The 21,355-nt window shown below is 33.8% G+C and overlaps 1 protein-coding gene across 1 annotated transcript in view; it reads left to right on the top strand.

Moving 5' to 3' along the window:
• SLCO1C1 (solute carrier organic anion transporter family member 1C1) overlaps nt 1–19,530 on the top strand; it is a 62,261-nt gene extending 42,731 nt beyond the window's left edge. The window contains exons 12-16 of the mRNA XM_077168219.1: nt 2,917–3,082; nt 5,552–5,736; nt 8,040–8,104; nt 17,761–17,878; nt 19,356–19,530. Of these exons, the coding sequence (XP_077024334.1) occupies nt 2,917–3,082; nt 5,552–5,736; nt 8,040–8,104; nt 17,761–17,878; nt 19,356–19,530 (709 nt within the window). The remainder of the gene's footprint in view (nt 1–2,916; nt 3,083–5,551; nt 5,737–8,039; nt 8,105–17,760; nt 17,879–19,355) is intronic.
• Nucleotides 19,531–21,355: the final 1,825 nt, after the last annotated feature.

Genomic DNA, 21,355 nt, shown 5'->3' on the forward strand with positions numbered 1-21,355 from the left:
AAGGAAACAAATGAAGCAACAAGGATCAATGGATGGCAAATAAGGAGAAGATAGATGATATCATTGTAAAAGTACCCCCTGTAGAAGCATAGAGGATATGAACAGTGCAAGAAGGATAACAAGAGAGGGATACTTTGGTTTGAAAGCTGCCAGAATGCAGTATACCAGAAATGGAACAGCTTTTAAAAAGAGGAATTTAATAATTCACAAGTTTATAGTTCTAAGGAAGAGAAAGGGTCCAAATTAAGGCACCAACAAGGGCTACCTTCACTCAAGAAAGGCCGATGGGTCTAGAACAGTCACATGGCTGGCATCTGCTTGCTCTTGGGTTCCATTGCTTTCAGTCTGTGTTCCTGTGGGGGTTCCTCACTTTGATACTCTGGGGCTGGCTTTCATCTCTTGGCTTCCTTTGGCTCTCTCCAGGTTCTGGCTTGCTTAACATCTCATGGTGGCATCTGCTGGACTCCAAACATCTGTGTCTCTGTTCTCTAAGTGTTGGCACCTAAATCTTCTCTGTTCTGAAGTTCTATTGGCTCTATCTCTGGGCTCTGTCATTTTCTGTCTCTCTCTAAAATGTTTCCTCTTTTATAGGATTCCAGTAAACTAATCCAGACCCAACTGGAATGGGTGGAGTCATCTCCATCTAATCAAAAGGTCACACCCACGATTGGGTGCGTCACATCTCCTTGGAGATAATCTAATCAAAGGCATATATATACATTATTGAATTAGGATTAAAAGAAACAGCTGCTTCCACAGACTGAATCGGGATTAAATAATGGCTCTTCTGGGGTACATAATATTTTCAAACCAGCACAAGGGATTAAAATTCAGGGGAGAAGAAGAAACATGAAAGTGAGTGGGAAGGAATTTTGGAAGAGATAATTGGGAAGATAGAGAATGAGAGAGCAAAGAGGGAAGAAAAGAAAAGAGAAGACAATAGAAATTATGTAAAGTGATAAAAATGTCACCTTCTTGATGTCAAAGACGTTCTCATTTGTATTTGTAACTATCTCCTCTACTCCCAAAACTAACAAGACTAGCCCGCTCCCAATAACATTTTATGAATAAAGGAATGGTAAATTATTGAAATAGCATGTGAAGTTGAGAAAGAAAGGATGATATAAGATTTGGAAGACCCCCATAGAGTAGGAGGAGTATGTGGGAGAGAGAAAGGTTAGATCAACTGGCAGTGCATTTATTCATGAGATATACCATACACAAGTAGCATATGTCATGCCTACAAATGATGGAAGTGTGTTGAAATAATGTTGACTGCTCAGCTATTTTTTCTTTAACCACACCATTAGCAATGTCCATTCTACTGCTTCTGTGATAACAAGTCTGAAAGAAATTTACATACAGTCATACACACATACATATGTATATCACCTGTAATGTATTTAAGTAATGGCATAAATTGCTCTAAAATTTAGTTTATTTTTAGGCATTGTTAACCATTTTTATACACCATTGCATAGAAATGTATTAGAAGGTGCTAGAGGCAGTGGACTTTAGAGCCATAATCTGAACATTGTGTGAAAGTGAAGTTGTAATATCATAATTAACTCACCCTTAAAGATCAGAATGAGCTGGGACTCAGCATCAAGGGATTGAGAAAACCTTCTTGACCAAAAGACGGCAGAGAGGAATGAGACAAAGTAAAGTGTCAATGGTTGAGAGACTTCAAACAGAGTTGAGAGGTTATCCTGGAGGTCATTCTTCACTCATTACATAGATATCACCTTTTTGGTTAAGGGATATTGGAGAGGCTGGAGGGAAGTGCCTGAAAATGTACAGCTGTGTTCTGGTAGCCATGTTTCTTGAAGTTGATTGTATAATGATATAGCTTTCGCAATGTGACTGTGTGGTTGTGAAAACCTGGTGTCTGATGCTCCTTTTATCTACAGTATGGACAGATGAGTAAAACATAGGGATTAAAAATAAATAATAGGTGGAACAAATGTTAAAACAGATTTAGTAGATTGAAATGCTAGTGAGCAATGACAATAAGTGGTAAAGGGTATAGAAAAAAAATAGGGGAAAGAAAGGCTAAAATATATTGGGTGTATAGAAATATTAGCAGTCAATGAGAGGGAGGGGCAAGGGGTATAGTGTGTATGAATTTTTTTCTTTTTATTTCTTTTTCTGAATCGATGCAAGTGTTCTAAGAAATGATCATGGTGATGAATAAAAAACCATGTGATGATATTGTGAGTTATTGATTATATACCAAGAATGGAATGCTCATATGTTAAAAATGTTCATGTTTGTATGTTGTCATGTTTAAAAAAAATTAAATAAATAAATAAAAAGAAAAAATAGTTAATGAGAAATATAGTGTTGAAAGGAAGTGAAGAACTTTTTTCCCCAAACAGGGAAATATTCATGAAAAAGCACTAATAAAGTATATTCAATGTCAGAGAAGAGTGTAGAAAGCAGAGATATAAGGGCTACAGATGAAAAAAGTCTTCTTCTTCTCAGACAGGAGGAAGAAACTGATACTGGGAAATGACAAGGATGAAAAACAAGAAAAGGGAAAGAACTCAAATTTATTGAGCACCTAAAATAAATATATTCAATAGTATCCTCAGAGGTTAAATGCAAGTGTTTCAGATGCAGACAACTGGATTTGAATCCCAATTCTGTCACTAATTAGTTGTGAGATCTTGGGAAGAGTACTTAACCTTTTTAAGTCACAGTGTCTTCATCTGTAAAATGCAGAGAATCCTAATACCAATCTAATAGTGAAAAAAAAAATCAGAAGCTGACACTTTTAAAAATGATTTCTGATAACAATTGTGTCTCCAAAATGCAAACTTTGTTGACACTGCCATTTATATCACTTAACTCAGAAATAGGAACTTCTAAACGCCACTAGAAAGTAATACTTCATATTGTCATGTTTCCTTTCAGAACCAAACCTGTCTCTTATCATGAACGAGCTCTCTTTTCAGACTGCAACTCAAGGTGCAAATGTTCAGAGACAAAATGGGAACCTATGTGTGGTGAAAATGGAGTCACATATGCTTCGGCTTGTCTTGCTGGTTGTCAAAACTCTACCATGAGTGGAAAAAATATTGTAAGAAATCTTCATGTGTATGTCCATGGGCCTGTTATAATATATAATTACCCAAATGTGCGGCGGCTTGACACCGATCCAGCAGCAGACCAAATGAGAAGGACCCTGTTCTTTTTGAGTGTGTAGAATCAGGAAATGTGCTGCCATCGCTAGTGGAAAGTAGTTGTTGAAAACAGTGGGACAAGAATTAGAGTCATAGAACAAGCTGGAAGAGACTTTTGTAATTACCTGTCCAGTTCTCCCATTTTACTTAAAAAGCATATGAGCCTTGAGATGGGAAAGTCCCAGGTGCAAGATCATACAACCGACTAAGGTCTGCTTTGGGATCTTTATCACTTGACATTGTGACCAATGATCTGTGGAGTTTGCAGAAAAAAACAGACAAATAGAGTTCAGTGGTAGGAGGTTTAGATGAAAGTATCAGTGACCTGATTGTGAGGAGACCAAAGGTTCTGGGATATCTCTGCCTGAGAAATAAAGCTAATTTGAATGATAATAAAACAGAGCAGATGTACTGGAACGGAAGGTTGCTATTGGGTAGAAAGATGGAGATAAAGTCAGAAGTATAGGTAAGAAATCAATTGTAAAGATAATATACCTCAGTCATTAGCAGATGCACCTGTCTAAATCACATCTTTTTATTTCTATCCCAAATATACACTCTTCCTTGCATTCACTATTTACATTAGCACCGTATTCAGACTATTTTCTACTTGTAACAGATGAAATCCATTATTATGTGATAGCCCTAGAGGGCTGTAAAAAAAATTCCACATTTATTTATATATACCTATCAACTAAATATGAATGCTTAGGAAACATTTGCAGAGAGTAATTCTTGTTAATTTGCTGTTTATCATACCATTATTTTGACATCTTTTATCAGAGCTAGAAGGTTCAGTCTAGCAATAGTGAATAAGACCACCCAGCTACCTGAAATCAAAGTTTTCACCCACCTTCCTTCTCTTTTATTTATTTCCATCCTTCCCTCCCCCCATGCCCCCTGCCCCACTGAGTTACTACACCTTTTGTTTATAACTGCATGAAGATTTTTCTTAACTGGAGCTATCATTCTTTGAACACATTACATGTTAGGATCTAAGAGAGATTCTTTAAAAACAAAATTGCATTTAAATGTCATGGTCCTCAAGTAATTATGTATTATTTTACCCATTTTCTTTATAAGGAAACGAGGCTCTAAGATATAAAGGGCTTGCCCAAACTCACATATCTAGAAAGTGGCAAAGTCAAGATCCAAGAGCTTTTTGCATGGCATAAAAAGAAATCTATATTGCTCATCTTTCTGGAAAAGAAAATACTGGGTTTAGTTCATTGTTATTTATTCTCATTGTTTATCCCCCAATTCATAAAATCCTTTGTATGAAATGACAATTCATTATATACAAATTCATACAGGAAATGTAAGAAAGAAACAGATATAATAAAAAGTGCATTGCTTAGCTATCTAGTCCTACTAGTTGAGCTTGACACAACAATTTACAGAAATATGTTTCTAGTAACTACACATTCTGTCATATTCTCAAATTCTATCCATTTATTTATCTGATTTTCAATGAATTCTTAAAATGTGCGAGACAATATTTTATGTAGTGTACAATGACAAAGCAAGTAATTTTGGCCTTCATAGAGGTTATATTCTAAAGGGGAAATGTAGCTTAAGAATAAATATATAGTGTCATGATGGGGGGGTAATAAGTACTGTGAAGAAAAACAAATCAAGATAAGAGGATGAAGAGAGTGGTGGTGCTATTTTGAATGGATGGTCATGGAAATTCTCTCTAATGTAATATCTGGGCAGAAACCTGAAGTGTGGGTGCCAATGATGCAGCTGTCTAGAAGAGCTGCCTGCGCAGAGAAAACAGAAAGGGCATGGGTAGACTGCCATGTTTGAGAATTGGCAGTGATAAAATAGGAACCCATGTGTGTGACTGAAGCAAAGAGAGGGAAGAGCATTTAGTGGTGAGATTGGAGTAGAATCCATGACCTACATTGTGTAGTTTGTCAGCCACAAGGAGGATTGGAGCTTTTCTATTAAATATGATGGGAAGCCTTGGTCGAGGGTAGTGATGCAATCTGACCAATCTCTTAAAAGACTCACTTGGTTACTGTGAGTCTAGACTATGCTGGATATGAGAGCGGAAAGTGGTTGAGCATTGCAGACAAGGCAGGAAAGACTAGTGGCTTAGACCTGAGAGTGGTGTTGAAGGTGGTAAGGCATGCATGGATTTGGTAGCATTTACTAAAGGATTGTTACTGTAGGGTCAGTAGCTTATAGACCAACTAAAATTTGCTATTTGGGTAGTAGAATGTTTTATGTCTATAGATTCTGCTTTGTACAATATGCCCTAACAAAGAAAAGTTCAAGAATACGTCCTCCATTGTATATAGAATGCATGTATACCATACTGTGAGCCTTTTTAATAAATATTTATCCCTATTATGTTACAGATATTTCATAACTGCACGTGTGTGGAAATTACAGCGTCTAAATCAGGAAATTCCTCAGCCCTAGTGGGCAAATGTCAGAAAGACAATGGATGCCCCAACATGTTTCTGTATTTCATTGTAATTTCTGTCATCACATCCTATACTTTATCCCTAGGTGGCATACCTGGATACATTTTGCTTCTGAGGTGAACACTGATTCTCTCTCCCAGTATCAATATATAAAGTGAAATATAATCATCTAGAGCAGTGATGTCAAATTCAGTTCTGAGGAAGCATCAAGACTCCTTAAAGAGCTCTTAGAGAACTTGGTCCCACATCCTTTTGCCAGTTTTCTATGTTGCCTGCTTTAAAGTTTCTTTGTGTAAACATGTGATTGAGTACAGGTTCTCTTAGTTAAAAACATTTGCAAATCACTGGTCTGGAGAACAGCATTAGGATTATTTATCACTAAAATCACTCAATAAATAGAGTATGCTACTTTCTAATGCTAGTATACAAAATTTAGCTAGTCTAGACAAGATGTGATTAAATTACATATAATTTCACCAAATTTATGATTGGTACAATTTAAAAGACACTTTGAAGGCCCATATGATATCAAGATGTTTTCCATTTATTTTTATATATAGGTTATTATTTTTCCATGTATTCTTTCCCTGATTAGGATTATCTGGGGGAATCTTATGGCTATTGTATCAGTTGGTGATTCTAATCCATGAAAACGGTGTCAGTAATGTCATATATCTTTTTTTCCCAAAACCTTTCTAAAAGAATTTTTAAAGCTATGTACTCCCTTGCATATTTTTAAGTTGGTATACAAAAATTTTTATCATGTTTCACTTGTGACTAAGCACTGATCTCCTATATATATATAGGAGATATAAATAGTGATTAAATCACTTTTAATATATTCAATGGGATCTAAAGAACATGGTGAACAGATACCCAAACCACCCAATTAAAAACTATTTGAAGCATCTTTAATATTCAAAAATGATACAACTTTTCTTTTCTTCCTTCTGCTTGTATCGTCATTCAACTTCCTTATAGAATTTTCTTCTATTGTAATATAATTTTTAAATGAACATTTTAAATTTATTATCCTACTATATGTCAGCATAAAAATTTATACAAATTCAAATTTTTAGATATTGGTCTTCTAACCAGGATGCTCAGTGAAAAAATTTTCTGGGTTATTGAATTAGTTTTGCAAATGTTACATAATTGATTTGCAAATATTACACAATTGATCAAAATAACCTAAAAATAGTATAAATTTTAGAAAAGTTATTAAACATAAAAAAGAAATATTTTACTGAAATCAATCTTTTATGAGGTGAAATGGGTGATTTTTAAATTAACACTTATTTTCCAAGGATGACTATTAATTTTTTTCTAAAATGAGACGAACAAAAAATACTCTCCTCACCTTTAATTTCCATATTTGTGTATATTATGTAAATTAATTAGTAAAGAGAAACAGAATTTAGAATGTAATTTACACAAATCTGTTATTCAAAAGATTTTAGTGAGAACATGAGACACTGAGTTTGGTGAAAACATGGGATTTTAAATGGAGAAATGGGAGCATGGGTTTAGAAAGATGGAAACACATTGCTCTAGAATTCCTAGAATCCTAGAAAAAAAAGAGTTTTTCTTCATGGCCAAAACCAGGGCCATTTCTTCCACACCATCATATACTGCACCAAGAAATCAACTAGGCCAAGTAAAGAAAGACTCAGGCTATTATAGGAAGGAGTTTCCTTACTTCCAGTCTCCCATATATACCAAAGTATATTTTTTTATATCAGAAGGGCTCCCTTGAGTTGAAGGACAAAAGTCTCTTTTAAAGCAGAGACTAAATGAGATGATACATATGAAGTACTTAGCACCACTGTTAACACTCAATAGCCATCATATATCATCATAATTATTACAATTATGATCCATAGGCTAATCAGTTAAGCCTATATAGACATATAATGATGCTTTTGTTAATTTGGGCTAGCTGATAAATTCAGGACTTCTCTATTCAGCACCATCACTTAGTATGCCACAATGATCGTTTTAACTCTGGTCAATTTAGTCCTGTGCTTTTATACCAGATGCCACAAAAAACTAGTTACACACTATTATTTCTTTACTGTTCCTTCAAATTCTTACGATTTCTTAGAAATTTGGCTTTATGTTCTGTGGATCTGTTATTTTACTGATTGAATTGATTTTACTTTGCCCATCAGCATTTGAATATGTCATATAGTGGTGCTTTGCCTTCTAGAAATATTAACTATAAGCTTCTTGAGCCATTAGATGTTAAGTGAGCACGGCTTTTTCATATTTTGCCAGCCCAATGCCTAGCATACTAATGGAGTCTCCATAAATGCTACTTGAATACTAACATCATTTCGAGTATATTAAGTAGATTATCACTAATATTTCTATTTGTTTTCATGACCATATTTTTTTAATTGTGCTTTTATTACTTTAGGTGCATAAAGCCACAACTTAAGTCTTTTGCCCTGGGTATCTACACCTTAGCAATAAGAGTCCTTGGTAAGTATAATCTATGCTTTAACTTATGGTAGCCACCACAAATGTATTTTGAATACTTTTCTAAATATTTTCACAGAATTATAATGCATAACTTATTTACACAGGTGAAGTACATATTCCTTTTCCATTCGTTTTTTTCCTTCCTTCTCTCTTCTTTTATTCAAGAGGCATTTTTTGAGTACCTAAGATATAATAAATGATCTGGTGAGATTAATGACAATGTTTGATTAACAGTGTTCCTCTTCCAATACTGGCCTGTTGTCAAAAGATCTATTGCTATTATGGGAGAGCCCTCTAAGAGGAGAGTAGAAAAGCAGTGTATCAAAGAGAAATGCCAAAAACTAAATATGAGTTGTTTGGTTATTTAAATGGAAGGAATTCTTTTCACCTATTCTCAATGTTCTTCCCTAAAATATGTTATAACGAAGAAAGATTTGATTATTCAAATAATCAAAGTATGGTTTTCACTTGGTAATTCTTTTAAATGTTATTGGAATATTTTCTCTGGCCACCAAACTTTTCAATATGAATTAGTTAAAACACACACACGCAAAAACAGAGTGAATGAAGCATAGAAAATTTCTATCCTTCAGTTGTTTATTTTCTGAAGAACAAAGTAAAATAATTGTAAATATTCCTCTGTAATTTGACAAACAAGAACTGTCTTGGAAGAAAATCAAACTCTGAGCTTTAGAATATTGAAATTAAACTTGGTTTATATAGATATTGATATAAAGTGGCTATAATATATATGCTGATGCAATATAATCCTGATAGAGTTGGAGAAGCAACAAATATGGAGGTATATGCCACATGGCTGGCTTTAGTTTTACAACACAGAAATAGAGATTCTATAGAAAAATGTCAGATTATTGACCCTAATTTATATCTTTGGAAATCTAGATATAATATATACAGTACAAGAAAAGTTTCAAGTAAAAAAAATTCATAAAAGTGATTCCATAAAAATATAAACATATCTGAAAAAAGGCCAAAACTATCATAGCAAAATCAAAGTAAATGACAAACTGTGGGAAGCAATTATGCAATTTATGTGACAGACAATTTGCTAATATACCTACTGGAGAGCTTCTAAATATTAAGAAGAAAAAGACAAATAACCATACAGAAAAATGGATAAAAGATAGGAAAGCCATTTCATAGAATAAATAAATGTGAATAACTTTTAATATATAAAAGAGGCTCAAACTCTCATAATAAGCATAATTTAAAACTAGACTGAGCAAACAGCCAACTTCTGATCAACCAAGATTGTGGCATGAGATACTCCAGGGTTCCATTCCCCCACAGAATTTTTAACAACTAGCAAAATCTGGCAGAGCTGCCTTCTTCTACACAGCTCCAGAAAACAGTAAAGCGTTGTAGTAACTGTGTGAGTGCCAAATCAAGAAGACCAACTTGTTTGTTTTTATTAGCTGCTGGAAAATCCCTGTCATATCACCAACTGGATAAAACCTTAAGGATCAGAGAGATCATGGACTAAATTACAGAGTTAGCACATTAAAATATTAAAATGTACAGAGTGCAACAAAAGATTATAAGACAAACACAAAGAAACAGGAAATGATGACCCATCCAAAGGAACAAAACTTCAGAAACCACAAACAAAAAAATGCCAGATAAAGATAATTAAAAAATGACCTTCGATATTCTCAAAGAACGAAAGGAATCCACAGAGAAAGAACTAAATGATATCAGAAAAATTGCATATGAACACAATAAGAATCTCAAAAAAGAGAAAGAAATAAAGGGGAATCAAACAGAATTACTGGAGTTGTCCACAATAATTGAAATAAAAAATTCCCTACAGGGTTTCAATAGAAGATTGGAATTGGCAGAAGAAAGAATCAGTGAATCAGTCTGAAATGTTCAGGCTGAGCAGCAGGGAAAAAAGAAAAAAAGAATGAAGAAAAGTGAACAGACACTAAAAGACTTGGGGGACAACATAAAGCATAGCAATATGCACATTATAAGAGTCCCATAAGAATAAGAAACAGAACAGGGCAGAAGGAATAGTCAAAGAAATAATGGCAGAAAACCTCCAAAATTTAGCAAAAGCTCAATAATCCCAAAGCAGGATAAAGTTGAAGACAACCATGCCCAGACACATTATAATCAAACTCTAATAAGATTAAATTCTGATTTCTCATCAGAAACTATGGAGACAAGGAGCAATGGGACAAAATATTTAAGGGCTGAAAGAAAATAATTGCCAACTAAGATTTTTATATCTGATGAAAATTTCTTTCAAAAATTAGGGAAAGTTTAATTCATCCCCTGCTAAGGGAGTTTGTCACCACTACAAGCATTGCTAAAGGGATTCATTTAGACTGAAATGAATGGACACTAGATAGCACAAAGTGGCATAAAGAAAGGTAGCCAGTAAAAGTAACTGCATGAATAATTATAAATTCCACTAGTATTTTTACTATTCGTAGGATATAAAATGCAAATACATAAATAAGGATAAATTTATTATTTCGGACACAGTGTATATGCATATAATTTGTGAGAACAAAAAAATGTAGGAGGATAGAGGCTGTAAGAATTTTTTGTGCACACTATTGAATTAAGCTGGTATCAAGTCAGATGAGATTGCTACAGATTTAGGGTATTAAATTTAAAATCTGGGATATTAAATTTAAGCCCTATGGTTATCACAAAGAAAATATCTGAAAAATACATCTAGAAGAAAATGAGAAGGGAATCAAAATGGTTTACTACAAAAGATCAAATAAATATAAAAATAGGTAGTAATAGCATAATTGAGGGACAAAAAGGATATAAAACTTACGAAGACAAAATAGCTAAATGGCAGAAGGTCCTACATTACCAGAAGTTACTTTACCTATCCCTAATACCAGGTAAAAATAGACTTTCAGTCAAAAACTGTTATGAGGACAAAAATGACATTATGTACTGGTAAAGAGGTCATTTCAACAAGACATAACAATTGTACATATACATTCATATAATGCAGAGCCCCAAAATATGAAAAAATATTGACTGACTTAAAGTCAGAAATAGACAGTCTACATTAGTAGTAGAAGACATCAAAGTACCACTTTTAACAATATGAAACATCTAAACAAAAAATCTGAAAGGAAATAGAACTGAATGATACTATAAAAACAACTAGACCTAGCAGACATATAGAGAACCTTCACCCACCAATAGCAGAAAACACATCCTTTTTCAGTGCACATGAATGCTCTTCTAGGACAGACCATATGTTAGATCCCAAAGCAAGTCCAAATAAATTTTAAAATACTGAAATCAAACAGTGTATCTTCTCTGACTACAATGACATAAAGCTGGAATTAAAACAAATTGACAAAAATAAATTAGAAAATTGACCAATATGTACAAATTAAATCACACAGTCTTAAATAACCAATGGGTCAAAGAAGAAACCACAAAATTACAAAATGAAAACACAACATCACAAAACTTATGGGATGCAGCAAAGGCATGCTGAGAGGGAAATATATAACTCTAAATGAATACATTTACAAAGAAAAAAGAAGTTCGTGACTTAACCTCACACTTTGAGGAACTAGAAAAAGAAGAGTAAGCAAAACCCTAACTGAGTAGCAGAAGGATATAATAAAGATTAAACTGCAGATAAGTGAAATAGAGAATTAAAAAAAAAAACATATACTTTCCTCAAACGATGTAGAAAAGGCATTTGTCAAAATATACCACCACTTCTTGACCAAAAATACTTAGAATACTAGGAATAGTACAAAATTTCTCCAACATGATAAAGGGAATACATGGAAAACGCATCACTAACATCACACTTAATGGTGATAAACTGAAAACCTCCCCCTACCAACATGAAGAGTGAACAAGACATTAAGGATGCTTGTTTTCGACGCTGCTATTCAACATTGTACTAGAAGTTTAAGCTAGGTGATTAGTCCAGACAAAGGAATAAAAGGCATACAAATTGGAAAGGAAGAAGAAAAACTGTCCCTATTTGCAAATTACATGATCCTATATATAAAAAAATCCTGAAAAATTCCAAACAAATCTACTAGAGCTAATAACTGAACCCTACCCAACTGGTAGGGTACAGGTCAGTATGCAAATATCACTGGTATTTCCACACACTAGCGAAGAACAATCTGAAAGTAAATCAAGAAAATTATCCATTTACAATAACAAATAAAATAAGTCAATATATCTAGGAATAAATTTAACCAGGGCTGTAAAGAACTTGGACATAGAAAACTACAAACATTGCTGAAAGAAATTAAAGACCTAAATAAATGTAGGGCCATTCTGAATTCATATATGGAAAGATGAATAGATAAATAAAATGTCATATATACACATACTGGAATATTATTCAGCTGTAAAAGGAATGAAGCTCTGAAACATGACAAATGGATGAACAAATGAATAAATCAGCAGACTTAAAATTGTATTCTTACGGATATGAAATAATTTGCATATGTAAATTTATCGATTCAGAAACTAGAATAGGGGTTAAGGGGCAGGGGTGAGGGGACAGAACGGGGAATTAATGATTAATTGTTACAGAGTTTCTGTTTGGGGTGATGGGAAATTAAGGTAACAGTGGGTGGTGGTTGCACAATATTGTGATTATAATTAACACCACAACTGTATATTTGAAAGTGGTTAAAATGGGAAATTTTAGACTACTAGGATAAAAATTAAAAAAAAAACTGCAACACAGAGCGAACCCTAATACAACTAAGCATTATAGTTCATATAATTTAATAATATTGTTTCATCAATTGTAATGAAGGTACCACATAATTGCAAAATGTTAACCATAGGGAAAACAACTTGTGTGGGACTTTCTTTATAATTTTTATGTAAAACTACAACTGTTCTAGTATTTTTTTTAATCAACAAGAACATCTCCAGGAATAAGAATTTTTTTAAAAAACTATAGAAGTACAATTTTTTATTTATCAGAGTGGCATATCACCAAATTGTATTCGTAATAATTGGAAAATAGATATTCTTGCACATTGCTGTTAAGGAAATGATAACTTTCTTACATAGAGTTATTTAGCAATAGCTAGCAAAATTACATAAGGATTTACCTTTTGACCAGCAATGTCATTTCTAAGAAATGACAAAATTTTGCTAGCAAAAAATGAAGTGTCTAACCATTATGCATAAGATTAATCATTGTGGCATTATTTGTTAATAGTAACAGACTTCAAGCAGTCTAAATGTCTGTCAGTTTGAGACTGGTTAAATGAATTATGATAAAACACATAATGGACAACTATTCATCTATAAGTGTGAATGCAGAAGGCCTCTAACTTAACAATTGATCTCAAGGCCTCTAACTTAACAATTGATCTCCATGGTCTGGCATTAAATGAAAAGAAATAAAATGCAGAATAATGTTTATAGTATGATTTCTTTTGTATAAGAAGTGTTGAGAGGTGGAAATAGAGACAAACAAAAATATTTGCTCTTATTTTTTTTTTAAACGTAACAATGGAATGTTTAGTAATAGGGGAAGAAAGGAAAAAAGGAAGAGAGGACAGGATGGAAAGGAGACTTCGTAAATGCTGCTTAATGTAATTTTATTGTGAATTATGTAAAGGTTTTATATAATTTGAAAACAAATTTAAACTAAATCAAGAGATTCTCAAAACAAACTAAAACTAGCTGTGTATAGAATTGGTGACATAAACATACAGAAAATACTTTAAACGATTCAAAAAGAGGTTTTATCATATCTCCATACCTCCATTGCAATTATAGTGTTATCATTAACACTAATATTGGTATTGTTATGCCAAAATCATCATATATTTTAAGGTAAAGCAAATAAGATGTTTATATCACTAGGAATAAATATTTTCAGTGCAATCAAAAAGCAAAAAAAGTATAAAATAAAATAATTTAAGTAAAACTCATTCTTAAATTTTAATTTAAGATATCACTAGGAACTCATACTTTTTTTTTAAAATAATACATAGCATGGGTGTGTGTGAACAATCCAGAAGCCGTGATAACCCAGGAGAAAGATACACCCATAGTAGTCAGTGTACAATATCTAAGTATCAATTCCATTAAAGGAACCATGCCATCTTGGAAAAATGACTGATTCAAATCTGGGTTTGAAAATGCATAAGATGATTATGGGATATTTTTTTGTGCTGAAAAGTAAGACCAATAAGACCAATTTGAAGAGATTAGTTTAAAGTTAGATAATTTCAGGAGCAAACAAAATAATAACAGTGGTAGTGTCTTGAAATACATCAAATATGTAAAACTGTGAGTGCCATTATGATAATTTTATAAATTTAGAGGACACCAGGCCACTGACTCATTATACTTAAAATTGATAAAAATAAATAGGTACCAGGGTGGGCCACGGTGGCTCAGCAGGCAAGGACGCTTGCCTGCCATGCCAGAGGACACAGGTTCTATTCCCGGTGCCTGCCCATGTAAAAATAAATAAATAAATAGGTACCAAATACTCCAGATCTCATGATATATATATATATATATATATATATATATATATATATATATATATATTTATATATTTATATATATTTATTGTGCTCTGCTTGTTCATAATGAACTCCCATGTATCCATTAGTCAATTTCAGCAACTGATAACATGGCCCATCTTAATTCATCGGTATCCCTATGCATTTTTCTATTTGATTATTCTGAAATAAGTCTCTGACAGCTTATCATTTCATCCATACAATTTTTTTGGGAAGTACTTCTAATTTAAATGATAAAGACATTTTTTTTAACTTATGGTTATCACATCTTAAGAAAAACTGTAATATCAATTATCCAATTAGTGTTCAATTAACTGATATCTTTCCTTACAAATTGTTTGAAAATCAAGAACCAAACAAGGTCTACATATTGCATTTGAGTAATACACATCTCAAATCTCTTTCAATTTATACGTTCCATTTTCCTCTCCTCTCCCCCTTTCAACTATTTTGAAAAATTTCAAACCTACAGAAAAGTTGAAGGAAATACAATGTATACCTGTATAACTGACACTTGGATTCATCAAGTGTGTCCAAAAACAAAAATTTTTCTCCTCTCTCAGCATACATATATGTTGCTCAACCATTTGAAAAAAAATGTATTATACATCATGACACATTACCCAAAGACCTTAACTTAAGAGAGGAAGTACATCCTTTGCATAAACACAATACCATTATTACATGTAAGAAACCGAACATTGATACAATAATGTATCTAATATACATTCCATATTCAAATTTATTTTATTAGAATTTTAATATCTTCTTTAGCATTTTTCCCCTTTTGATCAGGGATTTAATAAAAATTCCATATTCCATTAAGTTATCTTTTTTGATCTCCAACAATAACCCTGATAATTTTTTTTGTCTTGCAACAATGACATTTTTTTAAGAGGCAAAGTGTTGCTTTGTAGCATACTGGATTTGTCTAATTGTTTGCTTTTGATTATGCACAGATGAAGTATTTTTTACAATAATACTGCATAGGTGATATTGTGTGTTTCTCAGTACATCATATCAGGAAGCATATAACTTACATGTGTCCCATCATTGGGAATTTTAAGTTTGATCTACTGGTGGAAAAGGTGTCCACCAGTTTTCTCCATCATAAAAGTACCTTTCTCCTTTTTAATTAGTAAGTAATCTGTGATGTGAAACCTTGTGTCTATGTGAATATTCTGTTCCCTTAAGACATCTTTTACCTAAAGTTTAAGCCACCACTGACAGTTCTTAATTGACTCAATTATTACATGGGTATTTGAAAAATTTAGATAGACCTCAAAGAGAAAATATTGTTCTTTTTTTTCAATATTTCCTGTTTGTCATCAAGGAACAAATGGATAATCTCTGAAGTTTCGAAGGGCCACAAATATTCCTAGGTCTTTTAAGATTCAGTGTGAATATTTCATCCTATTTAAGCATAAACAGAAATTTTAAAACAGATGATAAAATATATAAAGGAGATAAATGTAGAAAAAGTCCAGGCAATCGAAGTAAATGAGTGACTAGGCAGGGAGGAGGCTTAACAGAGTTGGAAAGTGAACTCCTTGTCTTTGCAAAAGGTGGAAGGGCAAAGACGGAGGCATCTGCTATTCAACTCCAGCCAACTGTTAGCTAAATTCGGCAGTTTTCAAGAGAATACAAAACTTGTGATTTTCTATAATAAAATATTCTGGCCTTTAAAATCATCTACTAATTGAAATAATAAAATAAAAAGCAAAACCTATGCAGACTAACTAACAGCTGTGAATGGACCATCAGTTTGAACCATACAAAATATAAAATTGAGCTGTGAGCAGACCACAGATGGAGCATGTTTTGGTAAAGCCTGAATTAAACTTGGACAATGACTCACCATGATGAAGAAGATCACAGTTTACGGTGTCTCTTATATACAAGTGTTAGCCAAAATATTTTAAGGTGAGAAGTCATTAATATACTTGTGCTGAAATTTGTATATGAGAGACATCTTTATTTTCCAAAGAGGGATTGAATTCTCAATGAACATACATTGAGAACCTACTGGGGCTTATAGCCTGATTAAGAATAACCTGGCCCCTGCTCCTGTGGAGCTTACAGTCTCACAGGAAAGGCAGACACTCAGCAAGCCATCACAGGAGCATTGGAAGTTTCTAAATGGAAGCAAAAATGCTATGGGATGCAGAGCAAAAGAACTAATGCAGTTCAGGGGATTAAAACAGCCTTTCCTGAAGGAGTAACATTTAAACTGAAATTCAAAGGTGGATGAATGTTAAAAAGGAAGAGAAAGGGAAAGAGCTTTAAAGAAAGCATCAGAAGGTATGTAAGAAAGAGGGAAGACTATTTTAAGCACTGAAAGAAATCAAGTAAAGTAGGAGTCTGAAATAAAAAGCAATGAATGTTGCCTAGAATAAGGTGGGAAATGTAGATGGGGCTCAGTGGCTAGTTAGCTATTCTTGTATTGAGAACAATTCTTGGATATTTACCTATTTAATTGAATGATCTAGCATCTCTATGATGAATTGATTGGCATGGGTTAAGGGAGAAATCAGAAAGAATCAGCAATTGGTTGTTGCTTTAAATCAGGATAAAAGTGGTGGCAGTAGGAATGGAGAGAAGGGAACGTGTTTAAGATATACCAGGGAGGTGGAATTGGCATGATTTGGGTACAAACTAAATGTGATGATGGTGTTAAAGATGACTTCCAAGAATTTCCAGTGAATAGGGGACAGCTTTGTGAAGGAAGAAGATGAGCTCAAGTTGTGTTCCAAGTGCTTGAGAGACATCTCCTTGATGTATAACAGGGCAGTTATATCATGATTCTAGAGCTGCAGAGAAAAGACTGGGCTAGAGAGAGAGAGAGTTGGAATATTTCAATGTGTAATCTGGTACCACATTCCTAATCAACTTTTTTCTGTAATTTTCTGTATCAACTAAAATTTCATTTTACATCCAATCACCATTTGGGTCTTGAAGCAGCTGCCTGATACTGATATTTAGTAGATGGGATCTGACTCTTCCTTTACTTGTCCATCTATTAATTGAAGCCCTGTTATCTCCAAAACTGTCTTTCTTAGTCTAAAAGTAAGTGCCTCCATATAGGATAACCAAAATGATGTGCACTGTTTTTCCTCACAGCAGGAATCCCAGCTCCAGTATATTTTGGAGTTTTGATTGACACCTCATGTCTCAAATGGGGAATTCAAAGATGTGGAAGTAAAGGATCCTGCAGATTCTACGATTCAGATGCTTTTAGGTACTCGATCAAATGGCTTCCAGCATCTCGCTACTCCAACATCCCCAATGTGCATACTGCAACTGACACTAATAACTCTTCACATACTTACCCTGAAAGGAAAGGAGCATCTAATCAAAAAGCATGTTCTCTTTTACAGACTTCTTCCATTATTTCATTATTTGAATAGATCTTTGTTTTTGTTTTTCCTCCTCATTACTAACCTTGATTCCCACTTTAAATGAGTAGTAATATTTTTAATATTACATAAAATTCCAGAAAAGAGAATTTTGAAAGTTTATGCACACAAAGGGGTAAGTAATTCCCTGAAACTCAGAAGCATTTAAATTTAGGTCACATTTGGGGCTTAAATCTATTCTTTTTCAAACTGAGCCAAACTGTACCATTTACGTCAGATATAATCCCCCTGGGCAAGAGTTGGATTTGGCTCTAAATCTGTCTGGCTTTTACGGCCAAACTGATGTTCAATTATTCCAGTACTTGAAGTGCATAAAAGTAAAAGGTTTTCTCTGTTTGTGTATGGGGGTTGGAGGCATGGCTTTCTCACTGTGGTATCATTCAGTTCAATTCATCAAACATTTAGTCCCCTTATTGCTAAAAGCAATGCTTCAATGGTTTAAAAGCCGGAAGGATTTTTTTTTTTTTTTTAGATTTATAAGCCGAGCATTTTCTAGAGACATAAACCTGGTACTGATTTGTGTAAATTGGATTTGAATTGAGCAGCCCACCTCAAATAAGTTTGTTGGATTTAATAGGCTTTGATGTAATGTGAGAAATTTATTTCGGTCTTTGAAGGGGACCCAATCTGTGAGTATAATTTGGACTTCACTCACATATTTGCTAAGGCTATATTCACTCTCATGTAAAGACAATATAACTCAGAGACTGAGGGTCTGTATACAAGGAGACCGGAATGACTCATTCAACCTGCCCGTCCATATCTTACCATCTTCAAACAGAATGTAGAGCTGCAGGCTTCTCACAGAAGGCACTGATTTAAGCTTTACCCTGCTCTCCTGGGAGCTCTGATTGACCTTAGCAGTGCTTCCTGCACTTTTTCAGTAGAAGTGAATCTGGGCAAGATCTGAGGGAGGGTAACCACATAATTTGTCATTCAAACCTGGATACTTTTGAGCATGAAAGGGGGCACTATTAAAAATTACACTGGGGCAACAGTAGCATAAACTAGGGATGATCTGGGCAAACGGGTATGGTCGCCTGGTCTAAGGGAATGATTTACAGAGAGGATGGAACTGATTATGTAATTCATAGTAACTGAAAATGATGTTATTACTAAGAAATTGCTTTATAATAGCAAACGGCTTTCAATAGTCTGCTGTGTTCACAGAAAGGCCTCTAATAGCCAATGAATTTGCATTTTTAAAGTAAACCACCTGCAAATTATGATTATTCTTTTTCATTTTTCCTCAGTTTGGGTGGTTGGAATGATTATAACTGAGATTCTCTCTCCTTCTAGACACATATATCTGGGACTAACGGTGATATTGGGAGCAATGTCCATTTTCCTGAGTATTGCAGTACTTTTCATTTTAAAGAAAAAATATGTTTCCAAATATAGAAACTTCATAGCCAAGAGAGAAAGAAGCATGGCCTCTACAGCAATCGCAGAGGACACAACTTCAAAAAAATGATGACCTGAAGCCTTGTTTTCTGATTTCTGAAAAGCCTGTGAACAAAATAAATTTTAAACAGAAGGATTTTAAATGTATAATTTCTTTCCTCTTTCAAAAACTGTCTTTGTTTTTGATCCTAGGTGTATGCTAGATAATACACCCAATATATTTAAACATGTTACAGAGAATGAAGATGATAGTTAATTTCAAACCTTTTAATTCAGATGCAAATTCTTTATATTAATTACTCAGGCTGTTGAATTTTTCTTTGTGCCCATTTATTAACTATATTCCTAGTAGAACACTTGTCCCTATTGCCTAATGGTTATGTGTAAAGGAATTTATGAACTTAAATACTTGTCTGGGGTAAAAGAATACTGCTACATCACCATCATCCATCCATACTCAAAACTTTACAGTCAACCTAAATAGAAATTCTGTCATTATTGGGAGTGTAACTCACAGCACTGAGTTATATATGTGAATGAGATTAAAAGAGGAAATTTTAGATTGTATGTATGTTACTGGGATAAACATTAAAAGATACAACATAGGACAGTATAATGGAGTGAGCCTTCTCGTGGACAATGGATAATAGTTTCATGAATTGTAACAAATATTCTGCACTAAAGCAAGGTGTTAATAATAGGGTGGTATATGGGGAAAAACTAGGCCTGGTGTAAATATGGACTGTAGTTTATCTGTGCAGTTTTAATATTCTTTCAACAATTGTAACAAAGGTACCACACTAATGTCAACAACGGGGGTATGTGGGAATGCTATCATTTTTACATGATTTTTCTGTAAACCTTCAATTTATCTAATTAAAAAAAGTAAATAAAAAACAGTAAAATTAAAAAAAAGAATACTGTTAGAAAATTAAGCCAGCTCTTGGTCTCCTTCAAATATCATCTGAGTGATGATGTTAGGATAGAATCAGAATATATAATGTTTTAAGCTCCTTTCCCTTGAAATGTAATAATACAAAAATCTGCATAGCAAATGATCTCAGGGTTTTAGAATTTTGGATTATTAGCTCTTCTATCATTCATTTAAATGTGACACTATAAGTGACCATGGTTGTAAAGGAATAAAACTAATGTTAATATCCTTCTATGAATTCAATGCATTAAAAATATATTGCTAAACACAATCCTGCCTTATTTTAATGTGTATAAGCAGCTCTCTAAGAAATGTGTTTGAAGGTTAAATTTCCAAAAGACTACAATAAATTTAGATCTTATAATGGGAATGCAGGGAATGGGTTGAGTGGTGGTAAAGCTGGGTGTGGTTCCTTCTGAGGCTGTACCTGTACCCGTCAATGAGACTTTGGGGCTTCTGGATAGGAGGCTGCCACAGGTAGCTATATGCCTCTGCTTCTCTGGAACTGAGTCAAGCCACACATCTCCTCTTTCCTGACCTACTAGCACTCCTCTGACTAGGGAGAGAAGGTTCATCAGAGCAGCATCTTTAGTCTTCAGCTCTATTATATAGTCAGCTTTGCTTCCTCCACCACAGCTGCACAAGAAGGACCTGTCCCACTCCCACCCCCAGGAAAAGCAGATGTAAGGTAGAGACCACCCTAATGAGCAACCCTACTGAGAATACACCAGCTCACAATCCAATACTTTCTGCTTTCCACAAATGCACAGGTACCCATCCAGAGAAGATGTTGGGCTAAGAAAACAATTCTGGTAAGAAGATCATTCCAGTATCAGTGGTCACGTAATATCCTTCAAATGCACAGAGGAAGGATCAAGGATATTCTGCAAGTCAGAATGGGGACCAAAACTCTTAGGTAACTGCCCATCTAAAAACTATATCATTTAATCTTAATAGCTTT

This window comes from Tamandua tetradactyla, chromosome 7 (genome assembly GCF_023851605.1).
Source record: "Tamandua tetradactyla isolate mTamTet1 chromosome 7, mTamTet1.pri, whole genome shotgun sequence".
NCBI lineage: Eukaryota > Metazoa > Chordata > Mammalia > Pilosa > Myrmecophagidae > Tamandua > Tamandua tetradactyla.